At 45.3% G+C, this 21,671-nt stretch overlaps 1 protein-coding gene across 1 annotated transcript in view; it reads right to left on the bottom strand.

Moving 5' to 3' along the window:
* Nucleotides 1–819: 819 nt before the first annotated feature.
* Nucleotides 820–21,671, bottom strand: part of LOC147693258 (uncharacterized) — a 544,251-nt gene continuing 523,399 nt past the window's right edge. Inside the window, exons 5-7 of the mRNA XM_086933652.1 lie at nt 15,553–15,648; nt 4,220–4,318; nt 820–1,012 (exon numbers count right to left, since the gene is read on the bottom strand). Of these exons, the coding sequence (XP_086789778.1) occupies nt 1,008–1,012; nt 4,220–4,318; nt 15,553–15,648 (200 nt within the window). The 3' untranslated portion in view covers nt 820–1,007. The remainder of the gene's footprint in view (nt 1,013–4,219; nt 4,319–15,552; nt 15,649–21,671) is intronic.

Below are 21,671 nucleotides of genomic sequence, written 5' to 3'. Positions count from 1 at the left end.
ACGGTCACCCACTCACTCATCTCCAGCAGACTCAACTACAGCAACGCACTCTAAATCGGCGTCAACCAGAAACATCTCAAGAAACAGCAGAACATCCAAAATGCAGCAGCCAGACTGGTCCTTGACATCCCCCGCCACAGCCACAACACCCAACTCCTCCGACAACTCCACAGGCTACCCGTCAACAAGAGAATCACCTTCAAGCTCCTCACATATGTCTACAAAGCTCTCCACAATGAAGGACCGGCATACCTGACCACTGCCTGGCATTCCACGTACCCACCAGACAACTCTGTTCCGCCCAACGTGCCCTAGCCTCTGTCCCCAGGATCCACAAGACCAGAACCAGAGGAAAATTGTTCTCCTTCCTTGTCACAAAGACCTGGAACACCCTGCCCCTCCACCTCAGGCAATCTGCGTCACTGACCCAATTCAGGAAGGCCCTCAAGACCTAGCTCTTCTAATGATCCTACACCCTGAAGGACCAGCAGCCCCCCTCCCCCCAGTGACTGGAGGATCTCAAGGGTGAGTAGCTGCGCTTTGCAAGCCCCTGATTGATTGTTTGACTTAACCAATAACAATATAAGAATTTAAATATAAACTTAGAAATGTTGTAATATTGTTTCTGTTCTATGTATTTTGAAGATTTTATGTTCAAGTTGTATTTTTGTATGAAAATCTTATTATTATATACTTCTCACCCAAGCCACAAGGCCCTTCACAACAACGGTATGCATCATGGATGGGTAGGTTATGAATTTATGAAGATTTTTGTAGTCAATGCATGAAACTGTAATAAATTAAAGAGCAGGAGTCTGATATTATAGGACATCTCTTTATTTTTCCTGCTTTGCATTAGTGTGCCAAGCAATATCATAAATGACAAGTTGCGACAAACAGCATCCGCAAACAATGCCGCAACTGCTCTATTCTCAATTGGCGCGAAGAGAGAAGAGCCAGGGGCTGGTGGACATCGAATGTGGAGACCCTGGATGCAGATGATCCTATTATTCTGAAAAACAAAGGATACAATTCAATAAAAGGCCATGCATGATAGTAAGCAAAGTTAAGGATCAATGAGGCAGCACAACAAAGTAATCTGCATAAGAATGGCTAACCTGGCCAATGTTGAACCTTGACCAGAAGCTCTTGACTAGTTTAGAAGAGTACTGAAAAAAATATCCACTTCAGTCTGCCACATATTCACAAAGGGATTCCTGGTAGCAACAAATAGATTTACTGTTGAGGATTCCTCCACTATGAATGTAGAGACACCCGCAGTGATAAATCCCACTAAGGGGAACTCTAATATCACCCCCCCCCCCTCCCTCCTTCAAAATGGCCAGAGATTTATTTTGAGCCTAGGGCTGGATCACACTCAGTTTTGATTAGGTGTGGGAGAAGTGCTTTCTCCTAAGGTAAAATGTTTTACTGAAGACAGTAGGAAAATAAAAAATATATATATGTTTGCACAGCGGGTTCCATTACACCTTTGCCTAAATCTATGCTTTGAAGATTTCCATGTAGAGGAAATAGGAGCACATATACCATGTGACGTTCTCAGTAGTTTATTAAACACACAAAGGATGATGGGAGACATGCTTTCAATGTGTATGACCACAGACACTCACTAGCATTCTAATACAGAATTCTTTTTCCCCATCATGCCATCTCAGGATGCACCATATGCAAACCAGTCTTGACCCTGCACCGACAGGAACAGTCCAGCCCATACAGCCAGGGGAGGTCCTTCCTGAACCATAACACAAGCAACACAAGACTAGTTTTGCACTAATTGGGGCTCCTCAGTCGGGTGTAGGTTGCGACTAGTCACACAGTGAGAATGGGACCCGGGTCTGGGCATAACTTTGCCACTTAAGGCTGTACCCTGCCTCGGCGGGTCTTGGGCTCAAAAATTCCACGGACTCGATAATTCTCGTTCTGGTGCCTACTTGACTCACGGGTTCACACTCTGCAACTCTGGGCAATAGCTTGCTTAATCTCCACTACGGCCCCTCGCGGCGGGATGCCTGGCTTTCACCTTGTGGATACCCTGCTGGGGTTCTCTCACAGGGGAATACCAGGACGGGTTCCCAAGGCAAGCACCTTGATGCCTTCGGGTGATACGTGCGCTATATAAATCGCAATACATTTACATTTACATTTACATCAAACATACAAAATATGATGGAAGGAATGCTTGCACCTTTGCTAGACCCAGGTCAAGCTGGTTTTAGGGCTCAGCACTCCACTACTGTGGTCCTGATAACTGTTCAAAAAGAGCTTTGCATGATCATTGGCCGAGGAAGAGCTGCCACTGAGTCTTCTTGACCTTTCAACAGCCAATGACCAGATTTATCTCGACTTGTAAGGCCGGGAGTCAAAGGGGCGTCCAAGGGTTGGACTGGTCTTTCTTAGTGGGCTGTACCCAGGAGCTCTGCATCCCACCCCTTAACTCCTTCCCTGTGGCGGCTATTCTGCCGCAGCGCTAAGGGGGCGTGGGGCCACACAGCGCTCACACGCAGGTGACGGAATCGCTCCGTCACCAGCCTCGGGTGAGCTGTGCTGATGATGGAGCGGTTCCATCATGGCCCCGCCCGCTCAATAGAACACGCCGCGCAGGCGCGACATCAGCGCAGCGCAGGCACGTTCTATTGAGCGGGCGGGCCATGACGGAACCGCTCCGTCATCAGCACGGTGCCACTGCAGCTGATGACGGAGGGGTTCCGTCATCAGCATCGAACTGGTTAAGTCATTGGCTACCCACATTTTGCAGATACCAGCTGGAGTCCTCATTAAGCAGGACTCTTCAATCTGTATGTAACTCCTCCCAATCTCTTTACTACGTACCATCTTTCATGTATGTCTTACACCCTGTTGGTTCCAAACCTTGATAGAAACACCACTGGGGTCCATAATACATTACAAAGGGGATTCAGAGCACTTGCATGCTGGATGACAAGAAAATGCCTTAAACTTAACTCAAACATAACTCTGCTAAGGGTGCTGGGTTATCTGGGTCATCTATTTGATTCTCAGGTTGCTGACTTGACACACTGGGTCTCAACACAGCTTCTTTCAGGACTCTCACAGATCTTGGTAGGATATTTGATGAGGACATTTCCTTCAAGATCCTGATTACTGAGGCATCGGAGAGCTGCTTGTTTCACTTCAGAGTTTTAGGGGAAGGAATTTCTTTCATCGCTGACAACACTAGCTATCCCACTATTCAAGCCATAGTGGGTGCAAGAATAAATGATGCAGTACACTGTCAAATATGGACACGTCGCCAGAATGGTGGGTGTACAAGAAGTGACAACATCTAGGCTTTGGTGCTCATGACATCAGATGTTCCAACCTACTCTTAGGCCCCAAGATCAAAACTTAAGTTTAACTGAGACAAAAGTCTAACTTTACTACTCCTAAATGGCCTTTGTGAATACCGAAAATCGTAAAGTTAGACTTTAGTCTCAGTTTACTTTTGTGAATCCAGCCCCAGGTACGCAACTCTTGCTAAAAGACACAAGGTGCAGCGGCCTAAGGCTAGCATTGAGGAAAATCACTGGCGATGGGTGGAATGCAGGAATTAATATGTGCATTTGGTAATTACTGGGCCACATTTCAGACCCTTGTTTTTTGTGAATGTGCTACTTTAAACAAAGATCGGCCATATGTAAATCAGTCTTGATTCCACTCCAATAGGAACAGTCCACCCTGTAGTGCCAGGCCAGATCCACCTCGGAGGAAATGCAAATAAACCCAGGCCAGATTTAGATTTGTGATGTGATGGTTTAAATGTCATTGGGAACCTATGAGTGAATGTGATGGGTAGTGAATGAATGTGCTTGAGTGTGAAGTGCTATGAGTGAATGTGAAGGGATGTGCATCAACATGAAGGGGTATGTGTGAATTTCAAGGGGTGTGTGTGAAAGTGAAGGGATGTACAACTTATACATCATATTTGATCATCTTAGCAAACGCTGTGTGTCCAGTGATCAGTCTCATGATATTCCATCACATCACATGCCTCCATTTTACTTTAAGACGCAGATGCATCAAGGCTTTATTGCTTCAGACAAAGGCTCAAGGCAGCATCACAGCCCAGGCTGGGACCCTCACAACCCTTGGGAGGAGGGGTTCCACCATGGCAGGACCACAAGACTTGCTGCCAGCCTTCTCTTCTGAAGTTGGCCATTTCCTATCATGTGTCAATACTTACTGGGGCTTGGTTCGCACTGATGTCCACAGCCATTGCTTACGCAGGTCTGGCCCGCAGGACATCCTCCTGGTGGACACAGTTCAGCGCACAGTCCTACTTCTAGAATAGAGAAATACGGCAGTATGAATAGACATTATTAACATGGTAAAAACCTGTGAATGCCCCATTCTGTCACCATAATAATGAAATAGCATCTTATTGCCCGAAGATGTTCAAGAGTAATGGCAGGCGGGAGTCGATACGCCATTCCCTCAGAACCTTGAACCTTCCTTGGGGCATATCACCAACAACCGGCGATAATTATGGCTAGGCGCAGTTAGCGCTAGGATAATTATCGGCAGCTATCGCTAACCGGCGATAATTATCGCTAAGCGCACTTAGTGCACATATTAATGCACACTATAAACAAAATATGTACAACTGACACACCATGTTTGATCACCTTAGCCAACGCTGTGTGTCCAGTGATCAGTCTCATAATATCCCATCACATCACATCACATGCCTCCATTTTAGTAGGAGACACTGGTGCATTAAAGCTTTATTGCATCAGACAAAGGCTCAAGGCAGCATCACAGCCCAGGGTGGGACCCTCACAACCCTTGGGAGGAGGGGTTCCACCATGGCAGGACCACAAGACTTGCTGCCAGCCTTCTCTTCTCAAGCTGCCCATTAGCTATCATGCATGAACACTCACTGCACACATGTAAACAACCATTCATTTTGCAGATCTGACCCACAGGACACAGTGTTTCTGGTCCACACTCTGAAGCGCACTCTCCATTGCCTGGAATAGAGAAATACGGCAGTATGAATAGACATTATTAACATGTTAAAAACTGTGAGTGCCCCATTTTGTCACCATAGTAATAAAATAGCATCTTATTGCCCGAAGATGTTCATGAGTAATGACAGCCGAGAATCAATATTCGCCATTCCCTCAGAACCTTGAACCTTCATTGGGGCATATCACCAACAACCGGCGATAATTATGGCTAGGCGCAGTTAGCGCTAGGATAATTATCGGCAGCTATCGCTGGTTTCTATCGCTGAGATAGCGCGCTATCAGCGACGCTTATCTCAATAGCGATAGGAATACCAGCGATAGCAACATATTAGCGAAACATTGGTGATAGGTGAGGGCAGACTTAACCATTATGTTCACCTTTTATTGGATATAATAGCTAATTCAGATTAAAAGCAGGTGTAAGAAAAGTAGCGATAAGCGCGGTTAGCGCTACTTTTCTTATCGCTCTGCCAGTTAGCGTGAAGCTAGATAATAGGAGAAATGTCGGCTAGCGACATTTCTCCCGTTATTTAGGGGAAGAACGCCCACTTTGCATCTCATTAGGGATGCAAAGCTGGGCGTTCAGGGAAATGAAGAAAATACATGAAAACACGCGCTAACGTGTCCATGCTGATAGGGCGTTAAGATGATCACCGTGTTAGTGGCCAAAAGTGCCGCTAAAGCGACAATAATGCCCTTGATGATATGCCCCATTGACTTTTCTCATGACCGAAATCCAAATCCCACCTGCCTCATTGTGAATTCACACCCTAGAGAGAGAGAATCTCTTGGAATCTTCCAGACTAAAACATGTACAACAAGTCACCAAAATGGCGGCTGTACAAGAAGTGACATCATCTATGCTTTGGGACTCATGACATCAGATGTCTCCCCCTACTCTTAGGCCCTAAGCATGAAGTAGTCTCCTACTTGATGCAGAAGGGACAAGAGAAGGACAAACGGATCAAATTGTATAAGGAAAACGGTGCTCAGAAAGACAGTGTCCTTTCCCTTCATGCCACTGGCTTCCTGACCTCAGAGCAGAGATAGCAAGACTGGTGCCAGGGTTTAAAAGGTTAATGCATGGGTAGAAGCGCCTTTCCCTGATTGGATGACCGAGGGCTCACATCAGATGATGCCCCCCTCGTATGGACAGCTGGGCAGGGCATTCCCCTCAAGCTCCCTACGAGTCATCTCCCCGCTCTGCGGCACGCTGGGTCCTGCCATGCGATCACCAGGTATTGAGCTCTTGCTAAAAGACACAAGGTGAAGCGACCTGAGACTAGTGTTGAGGAAAAGCGATGGTGATTGGTGAAACGCAGGAATTCATCTCTGCATTTGGTAATTACTGGGGCCACATTTCAGACCCTTGTTTTTTGTCACTATCCTACTTTAGACACAGATTAGCCATAATCAGGCATCGTCGTTCGAGATTTGCGTTACTAGACACGTCTTCTTCATACGGAAGCGCTTGAGAAGGAGTACATATTTCAGAGGAGCCATATCAATATATACATCTACTGTTATGCAACTTTAATCTAGGACCTGCCAAGAACTGCCCCACTAAGCACCTTATTCAAATTCTTGAGTTCCCTTATCTGTACCGATAGGACCAACGTCTACATATTGGGTTTCATATCAAACGTACGGACATATATTGTTCTTTGGTCCGACTACTGGAAGTCCTCACATCATATGATTAGAACTGATGAATTTCCTGTGGCACTGGGGAACGAAACACGTTGGCTGTGTGCCGCTGTTGTTATCTAATAAAAAGAAGAACCTTCAAAAGATGTATTTCTCTTTTGATTGTTAATGTAGTGCACCTTCCTTTTGTCCTTAATTCTTACAGATTAGCCATATGTTAAGCAGTCTTGATTCGGCTCCATTAGGAACAGTCTCCCCTGTACTGCCAGGCCAGGTCCACCTTACAGAAAATGCAAGATAACCACGCTAGTTTCAGCCTGTTTTGGCTTCATAATATGATGGTTTATATGTCATTGTGAAGAAATAAGTTAAAGTGAAGGGTAGTGAATGAATGTAGAGGGGTAGGCTTGAATGTGATGTGCTACGTGTGAATGTGAAAGGGTGTGCCTCAACGTGAAGGGGTATGTGTGGATGTCAAGGGGTATGTGTGAAAGTGAAGGGATATGCCTACAAGCGAAGCACAAAGTGTGAATGTAAGTCAGCGAGTATGAATTTGAAGGTGTACACATGAATGTGAGAGGACATGCAAGATTGTCAGAAGATAAGAATAGATCTGAAGGGTTCATGTAGGAGTGCGACGGGGTGTTCATGAATGGGAAGGAGTATCAATGAATGTGAAGGGGAAGTTTTGAATTTGATGTTATATAGAGGGGTACTCGTGAATATTAAGCCCTGTGTGTGAACGTGAAGGGTTGGGCATGAATGTGAAGGGATATGTATCTTACCAGATGTAGCCAAGTTGTGTTTTAAGTAATTCTTTATGGACTTCAAGTTGGAGGAAGGTCATTTTGCATCCAAGCATTCCAAGCATCACAGTCATACCAACATTCCACTGTCAACACTCACAATAACTGAGCAGCTAGGAGAAAGGTAAGCTGGGATACATATAATTAAATTGGCAGGATATAACAGTATGTTTGAATATAAAGGGGTATACGTGAATGGAAATGGTATGTGTGAGAGTGTAAGGGTATTTGTGAATGTAAACAGGCATGTGCGAATATAAAAGAGTATTTGTGAAGGGTATGTGTGAATGTGAGGGGGTATAGATGAACGTACCAAACTATGTTACTCACCACCCACCACCCAAGGCCCCACCATGCCCCTGGCACGGGGAACATCACTTACAACGCATTTTTTACAACGCACTACCATTACATCGCATCCATTACAACGCAAACCATTACAACGCATTGCGCTGGGGGGCGCTCTAGGATAGGGAATATATTTAATTTACTATCCAACACCTTCCCTGCTATCCACGGGGACTGGAGTTGGAATAGTAAATTAAATAATTCACTATCCAGCGCCTAAAAGCATTATGCGTTGTAATGGACTGCGTGGTAAAAAACGCGTTGTAAAGGCATGCGATGTAAAAGCATGCGTTGTAGTGACACCAATCCCCCTGGCACAAACTAGATATTGAATCCTGGACCAGCCGATTGGCAGCATCCACCCCCACTCTTGACCCGGACCCCTCTCTAGGGGACAATCAGTTCCGCTCCTGGATCGAAACATCCCTAGATGCGGTCCTTCCCAACAAACCTCTCCCCAGCAAGAGAGGTCTACCCAAATCACCTTGGTTTACTCCTGAACTACGCTCAGTCCGGAAAACCTGCAAAAAACTTGAGCGCCTCTGGAGGAAAGACTGGGCCTCGGCTAGTAGAGGAAACTATAAAGCAGCAATAAAACACTACAAAAACTGCATAAAAAACACCCAAGCCGCGTACTACGAGGAAAAAATACTCGCAGCAGCCAACTCATCCAAGGAGACCTACCTGGATAGTTCGCTCATTAACAAAAATCCCTGAACCTCAGCCCACAGCTGACCCCTCCGGTACCAGATGCTCCCAGCTCGCCGAGTTTATCTCTTCCAAAATCCTGAAAATCTTAAAATCCTTTCCCACCCGCAACCCCCTACCCGACACACCTTCCCCTCAGAGGCAGCCAGATGTCCCCCACCTCGCCGCCTTCTCCCCGGCGCCCGCAGAAAAGATCACTGCTCTCCTAAACCTAGTAAAAAGCGGGTCTCCTGCCGCCCCCGCCCCCAATAGCAAACTAAAACTGATCGCCGCTACCCCAGCTCCTTCACTCACCAGTTTGATCAATGCCTCCCTCACTCAAGGACTGTCCCCACCACTTGGAAAAAAGTGGTGGTACGAGCCCTCTTAAAGAAACCACACCTCGACCCCACCGACCCTTCCAATTTCAGGCCCATATCCCTTCTCCCAGGAATCAGCAAAATGGCTGAAAGAATTGTAAATGAACAGCTCTCCAGTTTCCTGGAATCCCATAACCTCCTCCGCCACTCTAAGACTGGGTTCAGACCAGGACAGGTGACCGACACTGCCCTCCTAGCCGCAGTCGAAGAAGCCAGATCGATCTTGGACGCAGGGGGATCAGTGGCAGTGATCCTCCTCGACCTAAGCGCCGACTTCGATACGGTGGACCATACCATCCTCATCCACCGTCTCCGCCTAGTCGGTGTCACCGGTTCAGCCCTGGCCTGGCTGAAATCCTTCCTGGACAACAGGTCCTTCGAGGTGGCTGACAGCCACGGCCACTTCAAACCTCTTCCCCTCGAGTGTGGGGTTCCCCAGGGCTCATCCCTGAGCCCCACTCTCTTCAACGTCTCTGACATCGTCGCACCCTTCGGCATAAAGGTGGTCATGTATGCAGACGACACACAGTTAGTCGTCTCCATCAACCAATCGAGTCACTGCATGGAGAATCTAGCCTCCTGCCTACATAATATATCCAAATGGATGGTCGACTCCCGCCTCAAACTGAACGGGTAGAAGTCAGAGATCATGTTGCTGGGCGACCCCCGCAAACTGCCTAGCTCACTCTCCTGGCCTCCCGGTATGGGCTCCCCCCACCCCAAAGAAAGAAATTAAGAGCCTGGGCATCTGGTTAGACCAGGACCTAAGCTTTAGAGCCCAGGCAAGAAAGACAGCCGGCACGTGCTTCGGCCTCCTGTGAACTGCACGGAAGATCCTCCCTCTTACCCCCCTCAGTCCAGAAAAATCCTAATTCAAGGCCTCATTATATCAAGATTGGACTACGGCAATGCCCTATACTTAGGCGCCCCAGCCTCCGTCATTAACAAACTCCAGCACGTACAAAACGCTACAGCAAGGCTCCTCACAGGGACAAAACCCAGATGCTCCGCCAAACCCACCCTCAAAGCCCTGCACTGGCTCCCGATACAGGAGCGAATTACCTTCAAGACCCTGTGCATCTCGGATAAAATCCTCCAGGGCAAAGGCCCCCCATACTAAAATCATTCATCAAACCGCACAAACCCACCAAACAGATGAGATCAACGGCCCTCTCCCTGGCCAGTGCCCCCAGAATTAACCGAGCACGCACAGGGGGCCGCCTCTTTGCACACAATGCCCCTAAACTCTGGAATGCCCTCCCTCTTACCATCCGGGAAGAAACCAACCTGCTGCCATTCCGTAGTTTACTGAAGACTTGGCTCTTCCCCCAATAAACCCTCTCAGGAATCCTGCAAGCGATACCATAGCGCTGGGACGCCCACGGGTAGCTACGCGCTCTACAAATCCGATAATAAAATAAATTAATAAATAAAATAAAATAAATATGTGTGAATGGGAGAGGCCTGTATGAATGTAAAGGGTATGTTTGAATGTGAAGGGGAATATGTGAATGTAAAGGGTATGTTTGAATGTGAAGGAGTACAATTGAATGTGAAATACATGTGTGAATGTGAAAGGGCATGTGTGAGTGTAAAAGGGTAAATGTGATGAAAGTGTGTGTGCGAATGTGATGGGGCATGCATGCAAGTGAATGGGCATGTTTGAATATGACATGGTTCATTTGAAAGTGTATTGTAGGTCTAAATGTTAAAGGGTATGGGAGTGCGTGATGGGGTATATGTGAATCTGAGTGCTATGTGTGAATGTGAAGGGGTGTATGTGAATGGAAAAGGGTATTGTTAATGTGAAGATGTTTATGTGAATGGCATGTGTGAATGTGAAAAGATATGTTTGAGTGTGAAGGGCCATACATGAAATTCAATGGGTATGGTTGAATGACAGGATTCTTGTGAAAGTGAACGGTATGTGTGTGTGCCTCTCTCTTCTATGTCTTTCACCGGTCCCCTCTCTCCCTCTCACACTCTCCCCATCGTCTCTTTCCATTGCATTCTTCAATTCTGTCTGTCTGTTCGTTCCTCTGTCTGCCTTTTACTTTCCTACCCATCCCTCACCGCCCTCTTGCTTTATCTCTTTCTCTCACTAACTCTCACTCAGAGCCTCTGTCTATCTTTCATTATTTCTTGAATGACTGTCCATTTATTTCTCGCACTGAGGGGCATGATACCAACAACTAGCGATATTTATCGCTAAATGGGCTTAGCGATTTTTTTTTTATCGCCAAGCATCGCCGGATATTATCAGAGATAACGTGCTATTAGCAACGTTTATCTCTAAATCGAAAAAATATCTGGCGATAGCGTCGAAATGCGTGAATATCGCTGGGAATCCAGCGATATTCAGGCATTTACGCCAATGTAGCGACAGGAAAATGTAAATTATTACCTGATTGGTGGTGACTATTGTCTACCGCCATCTTAGTACAGTGAAGAGGCTTCTATTTTTCGACTCTATTATACCTTAGTTGTAGGGTTTGCCTTTTGACTTTGGCATGATTCTGTGTCTCTTTTGACTCTTTTCGGGTTTATAAGGCCTAAACGAGAGAGACTCCATTTTCTTTCTGCTTTAGCTGCCCGAGACGCTTGTAGGTCAAGAGTAATGTTTTAGTTTTGGGTTGTTATTCGCTAGGTAGGAACCGGTGAAGACTGGCTTTTTATTGAAGGAATGTGCTTGCTCTGCGGCCTCTAGATGAAACAACAGATGACCACTGTGGGTGCGTCGGGAGCGCGGAGCCTGGTACAGGAATTCTATATTATCGAAGTGCAGAGAAGGGAGAGGGACAGTTAGCTTTCGGAGATGAAGACAGATGGTCCATAAAGAGATTGACACCACGTTAAGAAGTGATCCTTGGAGTAGTTAAGTTACCATCCTGAGAGTAACAGAGGCGAGGATCAGAGAAGGATTCGAGTGTCTTGGACCGAATGACTTGACTTGAACGGAAGGGCCTAGCGGTGCAGACGTGTATCCGTGGGTGTAGAGCAGAGTCCTGATCGAACCGAAGCTGAGGCGAGAGAGGGATTTATCTAGCTGCCAGAGCCAGAATGCGTAAGACTCAGGTGAAGTCTGTCTAGCTAGCATAATACACATCTATATACATATTTCTATCTCTCTTATTGTTTTTTTTCTTTTCCCCTTAGGCTGTTATTAGGTTACTAAATGTTTTAACTAATGTTTCCAATGCAATGCTATGTTATTTTAATGTTTAATAAAGGGACCCCAGTTTATAATGAACATATTTGAGTGTTGTTTCCATGACAGGATTAACCTTTCTTTTTAGCCAGGTGCTGTCGTATAGAAGGATGGGCGTTTCCCTTCTTACAGGTAACTGAGAAATGGAGGTCAGGGTGGTTTTGGCAGAAAATAACTCTCAAATGTGAGAATTTGACAGCTCTTGTGTGTGATTATCGGACCCCTGTTCAGTGAATATTCACACGCCGATATCTAAATTATGAGAAGTACGGCCAGAGAACGTTAGGTGCACTGTCGGGTAAAATAGTGAATACCGTCGGGAAACATTAGGTGCACCGCCTGACCTTATAGAGTACCCCGTCGGAAGACAACAGGTATACCGTCGGGAAGTACAGATAATATGGGCTATTAGGCTGAAATGCGTGTGACTCTGATCTTCAACATGGAAGAAATGAAGTAAATCACATTTGTGTGTGTATGTGCGCATGGGTGTGTTTTGAGTGTGTGTGAGTGGTGTATGTGTGCGCAGGTGTGGGTGTGTGTGTGGACGTGTGCTTTTTTATTTCAGGAATTTTCTCATTGCATGAAGGCGACGAATTTCTAAAACTGTGTCACGGACACACCTAATGATATACTTCAAATAGCCAGTCCCCTCTATGCTTCAAAAGTGTGGCACCTCCTTACAAGACATCATAAATCACGTTATGCAAACGATGAAACAGGATAAATCAAGCCACTAATGGAGGGTATATTTAATGCATTGTTGCATATTGATTTAAATTGGTTGGGTTGACCATTTTCAGAACTATGTTTTATGTAACTGTCCCTTAAATTTATCAATACATACACTAGGTGCCTCATTTATCAAAGTCTTGCGTTGCCCTTGCATCGCGCAATGTAACGCAACAGTAATGCAAAACTAAAATCAGATTTACTGAGCCACGCATGGCCCCCTTGCACGTCCCTGTGGGGCTCAGTAAATCTGGAGTAACGCAAAACGCAGAAGTCGCAGCTTCCATTACTCTGCCCATGGAGGCGTTCCATGGGTGGAGTCACATCCGCCATGAATGTAGGCGCAGTCACAGATTTGCCATGAGTGTTAGACCTGGGAATATGTCAAAATCCGACACCTTCCCAAGGGAGGTGTAACGAGGAGAAATATCTTGATTTTTCCTTGACTTTTATTTCTCTTTCTATGTGTGCTGCATTCATGAGGAAAAGCATCAGGTGTCCCTTCCTGCCCCAAAACAATCCTGCTTAGAAGCAGGCGCACTTGCAGCATGATGCAAAGCGGCCTTCACTGCGCTAGACAGCCAAAAGTACACCCATGCAAGGAGAGGCAGGAATGCACCATATAATGTTATATATGGGGCATTCATGCCCTTTCCCTTTTAGGCGGTGCGGCGCCGCAAAGTAGCTGCTGCGTTGCCTGAAAAATGTAATCATTTCGTTCTTGAGGGGAGTGGCATCAATTATTGCGATGTCATCAGGCTCAAGGTCATGTTGCATCACTTTCTGGGATTCAAAGTCATATAATGTCACTTCCTGTGATATCATTGACGTCAAAGGGTGTGTGATGTCACTTCCTGTGATATCATTGATCTCAAAGGGTGTGTGATATCACTTCCTGTCATATCATTGTTGTCAAAGGGTGTGTGATGTCACTTCCTGTGATATCATTGATGTCAAAGGGTGTGTGATGTCACTTCCTGTGATATCATTGATCTCAAAGGGTGTGTGATGTCACTTCCTGTCATATCATTGATCTCAAAGGGTGTCTGATGTCACTTCCTGTTATATCATTGTTGTCAAAGGGTGTGTGATGTCACTTCCTGTGATATCATTGATCTCAAAGGGTGTGTGATGTCACTTCCTGTCATATCATTGTTGTCAAACGGTGTGTGATGTCACTTCCTGTTACATCATTGATGTCAAAGGGTGTGTGATGTCACTTTCTGTGATATCATTGTTGTCAGAGGGTGTGTGATGTCACTTCCTCTGATATCATTGATCTCAAAGGGTGTGTGATGTCACTTCCTGTGCTATCACTGATGTCAAAGGGTGTGTGATGTCACTTCCTGTGATATCATTGATGTCAAAGGGTGTGTGATGTCACTTTCACTAACCCTGGTATTTCAGGGGATCACCGTCCAGTGCAGCCCTGTTTATCCGAACTGACCACGCGCCTAGAAACGGACGGATATGTGATCTGATACTCGGTGTGTGGAGCTGGGATATATTTGGGGCACTAAAGCCATAAATGGTGACCTCGAGGCTGTGGAGCCGGAGGGCATCTGTAGGCATTACCTACACCCACCCTTGTCTCCGCAGGGGTGGGGTTGGGACTGCAGCCTTACATGTGCCTTCGCCACACTTCCTTCTGTGCAGTCAGCCTTTCATTAGACTGAGATGCCGCGGACACAGACGGGGGTGAACCTGGGGGTGTGGAGAGACCCCCCTCTATATTTAGAGCAGGTACTCCCTTCCTTCCCCCTACTTAAGGCAAAAGGAATCAGGGAAGTGTCCCCTGTGCCCTGGCAGGGCGGCTGCTTGGATGTAATGACGCTGTACTTGTGTAAGCTGGCTTCAGGGCGCTTTAAACCCAGCCCACTGGGAGCAGCCTCTGGATGTGCACCAGAGGCCCCGCGGGGGCTGCTTACGTACATTAACTCTTTCACCTCCTAATGAATACCTTGTTTACTCTCTAAACACAATTTAAGGGTGTGATACCAACTTCCACACATATGTTTAAGAACAGTGTGGCTTTCAGCTGTTTGAGGCATACCACCAATTGACATTTTGAAAAATCTACACGTGATTTATAAAATCGCAAAGCAAACCAAAACATTTTCTTTAAAAATTTCTTTGGGATTCTGCTAAAATGTTATTTATTTTAATTTGGCTGATTTCATAATATATATTGGGATGTCCCTGTCTAAGACATTATTGTGAATTAAATATGCTAACTTGTCCCATTGCTATATTTCCCAGGACTCGTGTCCAGTGTTAATGTAGTTATGTGTTCCTGTGCTTTTGAATCCAGCAGCACTTGTAGTCTGGTTTGCTTTAAACTGCCAACAAACATCACCAGACTTAAATAGTAATATTGCCCTTCATATACACAACAAATACAATAAATATACAAATAAGACTATACCATAGTTATATATTAATGCACATTATAAACAAAATATGTACAACTGACAAACCATGTTTGATCATCTTAGCCAACGCTGTGTGTCCAGTGATCAGTCTCATGATCTCATCACATCACATGCCTCCATTTTAGTAGGAGACACTGGTGCATTAAAGCTTTATTGCTTCAGACAAAGGCTCAAGGCAGCATCACAGCCCAGGATGGGACCCTCACAACCCTTGGAAGGAGGGGTTCCACCATGGCAGGACCACAAGACTTGCTGCCAGCCTTCTCTTCTCAAGCTGCCCATTTCCTATCATGTGTTAATACTTACTTGGTTCGCACTGATGTCCACAGCCATTGCTTACGCAGGTCCCACCATCAGGACAAGGTTCTCCTGGTGTACACATTTCAACGCACAGTCCTCCACCTAGAGAAGAGAAATACGGCAGTATGAATAGACATTATTAACATGGTAAAAACCTGTGAGAGCCCCATTCTGTCACCATAGTAATGAAATAGCATCTTATTGCCTGAAGATGATCACGAGTAATGGCAGGCGGGAGTCGATACGCCATTCCCTCAGAACCTTGAACCTTCACTGACTTTTCTCAACACCGAAATCCAAATCCCACCTGCCTCATTCTGAATCCACCCCCTACAGAGAAACCCTCCCTTGGGATGTTCCAGACTCAAATATGAACAACAAGTCACCAAAATGGCGGCTGTACAAGAAGTGACATCATCTATGCTTTGGGACTCATGACATCAGATGTCTCCCCAGACTCTTAGGCCCTAAGCATGAAGTAGTCTCCTACTTGATGCAGAAGGGAGACGAGAAGGACAAACGGATCAAATTGTATGAGGCAAACTGTGCTCAGAAAGACAGTGTCCTTTTCCTTCCTGCCTCTGGTGTCCTAACCTCAGAGCAGGGACAGTAAGGCTGGTGGCAGGAATTAAAAGGTTAATGCATGGGTAGAAGCGCCTGTCCCTGATTGGTGACTGGGAGCTCAGATCAGATGATGCCCCCCTCGTATGGCCAGCTGGGCAGGGAGCTCACCTCAAGCTCCCTATGACTCATCTCCCCGCTCTGCGGCACGCTGGGTCCTGCCATGCGATCACCAGGTATTAAGCTCTTGCTAAAAGACACAAGGTGCAGCGACCTAATACCAGCGTTGAGGAAAAGTGATGGTGATGGGTGGAACGCAGGAATTCATCTCTGCATTTGGTAATTACTGGGGCCACATTTCAGACCCTTGCTTTTTGTCACTATCCTACTGTAGAAACAGATTAGCCATATGTATGTCTTGATTCCGCTCCAATAGGAACAGTCTACCCTGTACTGCCAGGCCATGTCCACCTTACAGGAAATGCAAGATAACCACACTAGTTTTGGCCTGTTTCGGCTACATAATGTGATGGTTTATATGTCATTGTGAAGAAATAAGTTAATGTGAAGGGTAGTGAATGAATGTAGAGGGGTAGTCTTGAATGTGATGTGCTACGTGCAAATGTGAAAGGGTGTGCATCAACATGAAGGGGTATATGACGATGTCAAGGGGTATGTGTGAAAGTGAAGGGATATGCCTAGAAGCGAAGCGCAAAGTGTTAATGTAAGTCAGCGAGCATGAATTTGAAGGTGTACACATGAATGTGAGAGGACATGTAAGATTGTCAGAAGATAAGAATAGTTCTGAAGGGTTGATGTGGGAGTGTGACGGGGTGTTCCTGAATGGGAAGGAGTATCAATGAATGTGAAGGGGAAGTTTTGAATTTGATGTTATATAGAGGGGTACTCATGAATATTAAGCCCTGAGTGTGAACGTGAAGAGTTGCGCATGAATGTGAAGGAGTATGTGTATCTTACCAGATGTAGCCAAGTTGTGTTTTAAGTAATTCTTTATAGACTTCAAGTTGCAGGAAGGTCATTATGCATCCAAGCATTCCAAGCATCACAGTCATACCAGCATTCCACTGTCAACACTCACAATGAATGAGCAGCTAGGAGAAAGGTAAACTGGGATACATATAATAAATTGGCAGGATATAACAGTATGTTTGAATATAAAGGGGTATATATGAATGGAAATGGTATGTGTGAGAGTGTAAGGGTATTTGTGAATGTAAACAGGCATGTGCGAATATAAAAGAGTATTTGTAAAGGGTATGCGTGAATGTGAAGGGGTATATATGAACATTCAAAGCTATGTGTGAATGGGAAAGGCCTATATGAATGTAAAGGGTATGAATGAATGTGAAGGGGTATTTGTGAATGTAAAGGGTATGTTTGAATGTGAAGGGGTACAATTCAAAGTGAATGACGTGCTAATATGGAAGGGCATGTGTGAGTGTGAAAGGGTAAATGTGATATGAAAGTGTATGTGTGAATGTGATGGGGCATGCATGAAAGTGAATGGTCATGTTTGAATATGACAGGGTTCATTTGAAAGTGTATGGTAGGTCTAAATGTTAAAGGTTATGGGAGAACGTGAAGGGGTATATGTGAATCAGAGTGGAATGTGTGACTGTGAAGGGGTGTATGTGAATCAGAGTGGAATGTGTGACTGTGAAGGGGTGTATGTGAATCAGAGTGGAATGTGTGAATGTGAATCAGAGTGGAATGTGTGAATGTGAAGGGGCGTATGTGAATCAGAGTGGAATGTGTGAATGTGAAGGGGTGTATGGGAATCAGAGTGGAATGTGTGAAGGGGTGTATGTGAATCAGAGTGGAATGTGTGAATGTGAAGGGGTGTATGTGAATCAGAGTGGAATGTGTGAATGTGAAGGGGTGTATGTGAATCAGAGTGGAATGTGTGAATGTGAAGGGGTGTATGTGAATCAGAGTGGAATGTGTGAATGTGAAGGGGTGTAGGTGACTCAGAGTGGATTGTGTGAATGTGAAGGGGTGTATGTGAATCAGAGTGGAATGTGTGAATGTGAAGGGGTGTATGTGAATCAGAGAGGAATGTGTGAATGTGAAGGGGTGTATGTGAATCAGAGTGGAATGTGTGAATGTGAAGGGGCGTATGTGAATCAGAGTGGAATGTGTGAATTTGAAGGGGTGTATGTGAATCAGAGTGGAATGTGTGAATGTGAAGGGGTGTAGGTGACTCAGAGTGGATTGTGTGAATGTGAAGGGGTGTATGTGAATCAGAGTGGAATGTGTGAATGTGAAGGGGTGTATGTGAATCAGAGTGGAATGTGTGAATGTGAAGGGGTGTATGTGAATCAGAGTGGAATGTGTGAATGTGAAGGGGCGTATGTGAATCAGAGTGGAATGTGTGAATGTGAAGGGGTGTATGTGAATCAGAGTGGAATGTGTGAATGTGAAGGGGTGTATGTGAATCAGAGTGGAATGTGTGAATGTGAAGGGGTGTATGTGAATCAGAGTGGAATGTGTGAATGTGAAGGGGTGTATGGGAATCAGAGTGGAATGTGTGAAGGGGTGTATGTGAATCAGAGTGGAATGTGTGAATGTGAAGGGGTGTATGTGAATCAGAGTGCTATGTGTGAATGTGAAGGGGTATATGTGAATCAGAGTGGAATGTGTGAATGTGAAGGGGTGTATGTGAATGGAAAAGGGTATTGTTTATGTGATGATGGTTATGTGAATGGCATGTGTGAATGTGAAAGGATATGTGTGAGTGTGAAGGGTCATGCATGAAATTCAATGGGTATGTTTGAATATGACAGGATTCTTGTGAAAGTGAAAGGCATGTGTGTGCCTCTCTCTTCTACGTCTCCCACCTGTCCCCTCTCTCCCTCTCACACTCTCCCCACCGTCTCTTTCCATTGCATTCTTCATTTCTGTCTGTCTGTTCCTCTGTCTGCCTTTTACTTCCATACCCATCCATCTCACCGCCCTCTTTTGCTTTATCTCTTTCTCTCACTAACTCTCACTCAGTGCCTCTGTCTTTCTCTCATTATTTCTTGAATGACTGTCCATTTCTTTCTCGCACTGAATGTCTCCCTCCTCCTCTCTTTTCCCTTCTGATTCCTCTGCTTCTTTGGATTTATTTTCTCTTTCACACCATTTGTCCTTCTCTGGTAATCTGCGACATCTCCCCTTTCCACACCTCCTTCCTTCTCTTGCTGCATCTCTCACACTTCCCCTTTCACTGGGTCATACTGATCCACTCTTCTCTCTCTCGTGTTTCTCCATCTGTCCTCTAGTCTCTCCATCTCTGTCTTTCCTCACTCTCTGCCTCTTGCTCTCTCTTCTTATCCCACTTGCCCTCCCACTATCTCTTCTCTCTCCCAATTGGTCCATCTTTGTAACTCTCACAATTTTCCCTTTCTCGTTCTCCTTTCCCCTTCTCACCATCTCTCTCTCTGCCTATCTATCTATCTATCTATCTATCTATCTATCTATCTATCTATCTATCTATCTATCTATCTATCTATCTATCTATCTATCTATCTATCTATCTATCTATCTATCGATCTATCTATCTATCTAGTACTCTGTCTCTCTCTCTCTCTATCTATCGATCTATCTATCTATCTATCTATTGATCTATCTATCTATCTAGCTCTCTGTCTCTCTCTCTCTATCTATCTATCTATCTATCTCTATCTATCTATCTATCTATCTCTATCTATTTATCTATCTATCTATCGATCTATCTACCTAGCTATCGATCTATCTATCGATCTATCTATCTAGCTATCGATCTATCTATTGATCTATCTAGCTCTCTGTCTCTCTGTCTATCTATCTCCTCCCCTCTGTGGGGCAGAGAGAGACAGACAGACACATTGAAGCTGGGGGTGCAGCTCTGGGGTTACCCTTTCAGACCCCTGGCACTGCCTTTGCAAACGCTGGCCTCACAGGTGGCAAAAGAGGCATGAAGAACAGCATGTAACCCATGCACTAATTGTGCTGTTTAATTTCTACAGCTCTGATTGGGACATTGCACTTTCTGTTTGGTAAAAGAAATGCATATCAAATCAGCACTCTTAGAATACATCATGAAATGAAACAAATGAAAAATGCAAATTTTTTAAAACCTTTGGTCGTGCTTCGGTACGGTTGAGAAAACATAAAAAACATGCATTGGCAAAGTCAATAGGTTTGACCTTTGCAAACTGGTGAGATGTTTATGTTTTATTACTGTGAGAATATAACACCAGGAAATGCTGCTTCAACACAGCACAATATGCTTGAGTACAATTTTAATAGGGCAGAGGGGGCTTTTTCAGAAAGCAATTGTACATAAGACAGATATAGAAATTACACCTGGGTGAAATTTTAATTATGCTGAAATATTCAAAGTAATTTCAGTAATTTCACATTACTCTGTGATGTGAAATTACTGGAAATTAAGCGATTATGTCCACTTGCATAATCTTGGGCAAAAATGCCTACAGAAGAGTACAGCAACAGAGCACAGGGGATGGCTGGCCGCGGCTCTTCCTGTTCTGTTGCATTTAGCGCTATTTTCTCAGCGCAAATTGCATGATTGGGTCCATTATGTAAACGAGGATGCATTTTGTGCTATGAAAATAGCACTAAATGCAGGGTTAAGAACTTCACATGAGTCCGAATAATTTTGCTGTAACTATTCGTGTTACACTCACTCCTAATAGAAACCCTTTTCACCTCTAATTCACCGTAATTTAGAACATTAATGTTGAGTGAATATAATCTTGCGTAATGGTTCATTGTTTTTTTTGTTTTGTTTCCACAGACTCAGGGGCATATTTACAAGCCCCTATCGCCACAAGAATGTCACTTTTATTTACATTCCTGTGGCGATACGGGCTTCACCGTATTTAAAAAGCAGTGCTAAGCTACTTAACATATCTAAATGCTGTCTTGTAAATGAGGCACCGTTTCAGGCTATATTCAGCGTGAAATGGGTGGTCATTGAGGGTTGTGGTGGGATTCGCGTCAGAACCTGCTCAGACCCGGTCGCTCCTCTCGCTCCTGGGCTGCCTGACATCGCTTCCACACTGCTCCCTCCAGCTACATTGATCGCTCCTGCGTGGTATTGTTTTCTCCATTGCTCTACCTGATACTGCGACATTAATTTACTATTAATTTGCCCAGTTTAGATTTTTAATTTGCTCCAGCTGATACTGCTTATGTAAATTCCATCCACACTGCTTTTAGAATTCTGTGTCTGCCTGGTGTCGTGTGTACATTGTTTTGGCCCCTGATCCCGTCCTGCATTGTTTTGGTGCCATTTTTGTTGTGCCTCTCCTGCTCCCCCACGGCCCCACCCCCGCTCCCTCAAGCATCTCCGGACCTCGCCACCCCGGTCCCGCCTCCCAGCTGCTCCTCCCTCGCTCCGCCCCCTCCGCTCTCCACTTATGAGAGATGCATTTGCGCGCAGCTTCCATGCGCAGCGGTCGCGCCCCATGCGCGCCAAAGGTAATCCCGTCTACGCCCGTCCTTGCCTGGACCGCGTCCAGCGCCAGACCCCCTGGCCCCGCAAAATCCACTCCACC

This window comes from Lissotriton vulgaris, chromosome 8, assembly GCF_964263255.1.
Source record: "Lissotriton vulgaris chromosome 8, aLisVul1.2, whole genome shotgun sequence".
Taxonomy (NCBI): domain Eukaryota; kingdom Metazoa; phylum Chordata; class Amphibia; order Caudata; family Salamandridae; genus Lissotriton; species Lissotriton vulgaris.
Note: the sequence above shows the minus strand (reverse complement) of the source record. Positions and strands in the feature narration are given on the sequence as shown.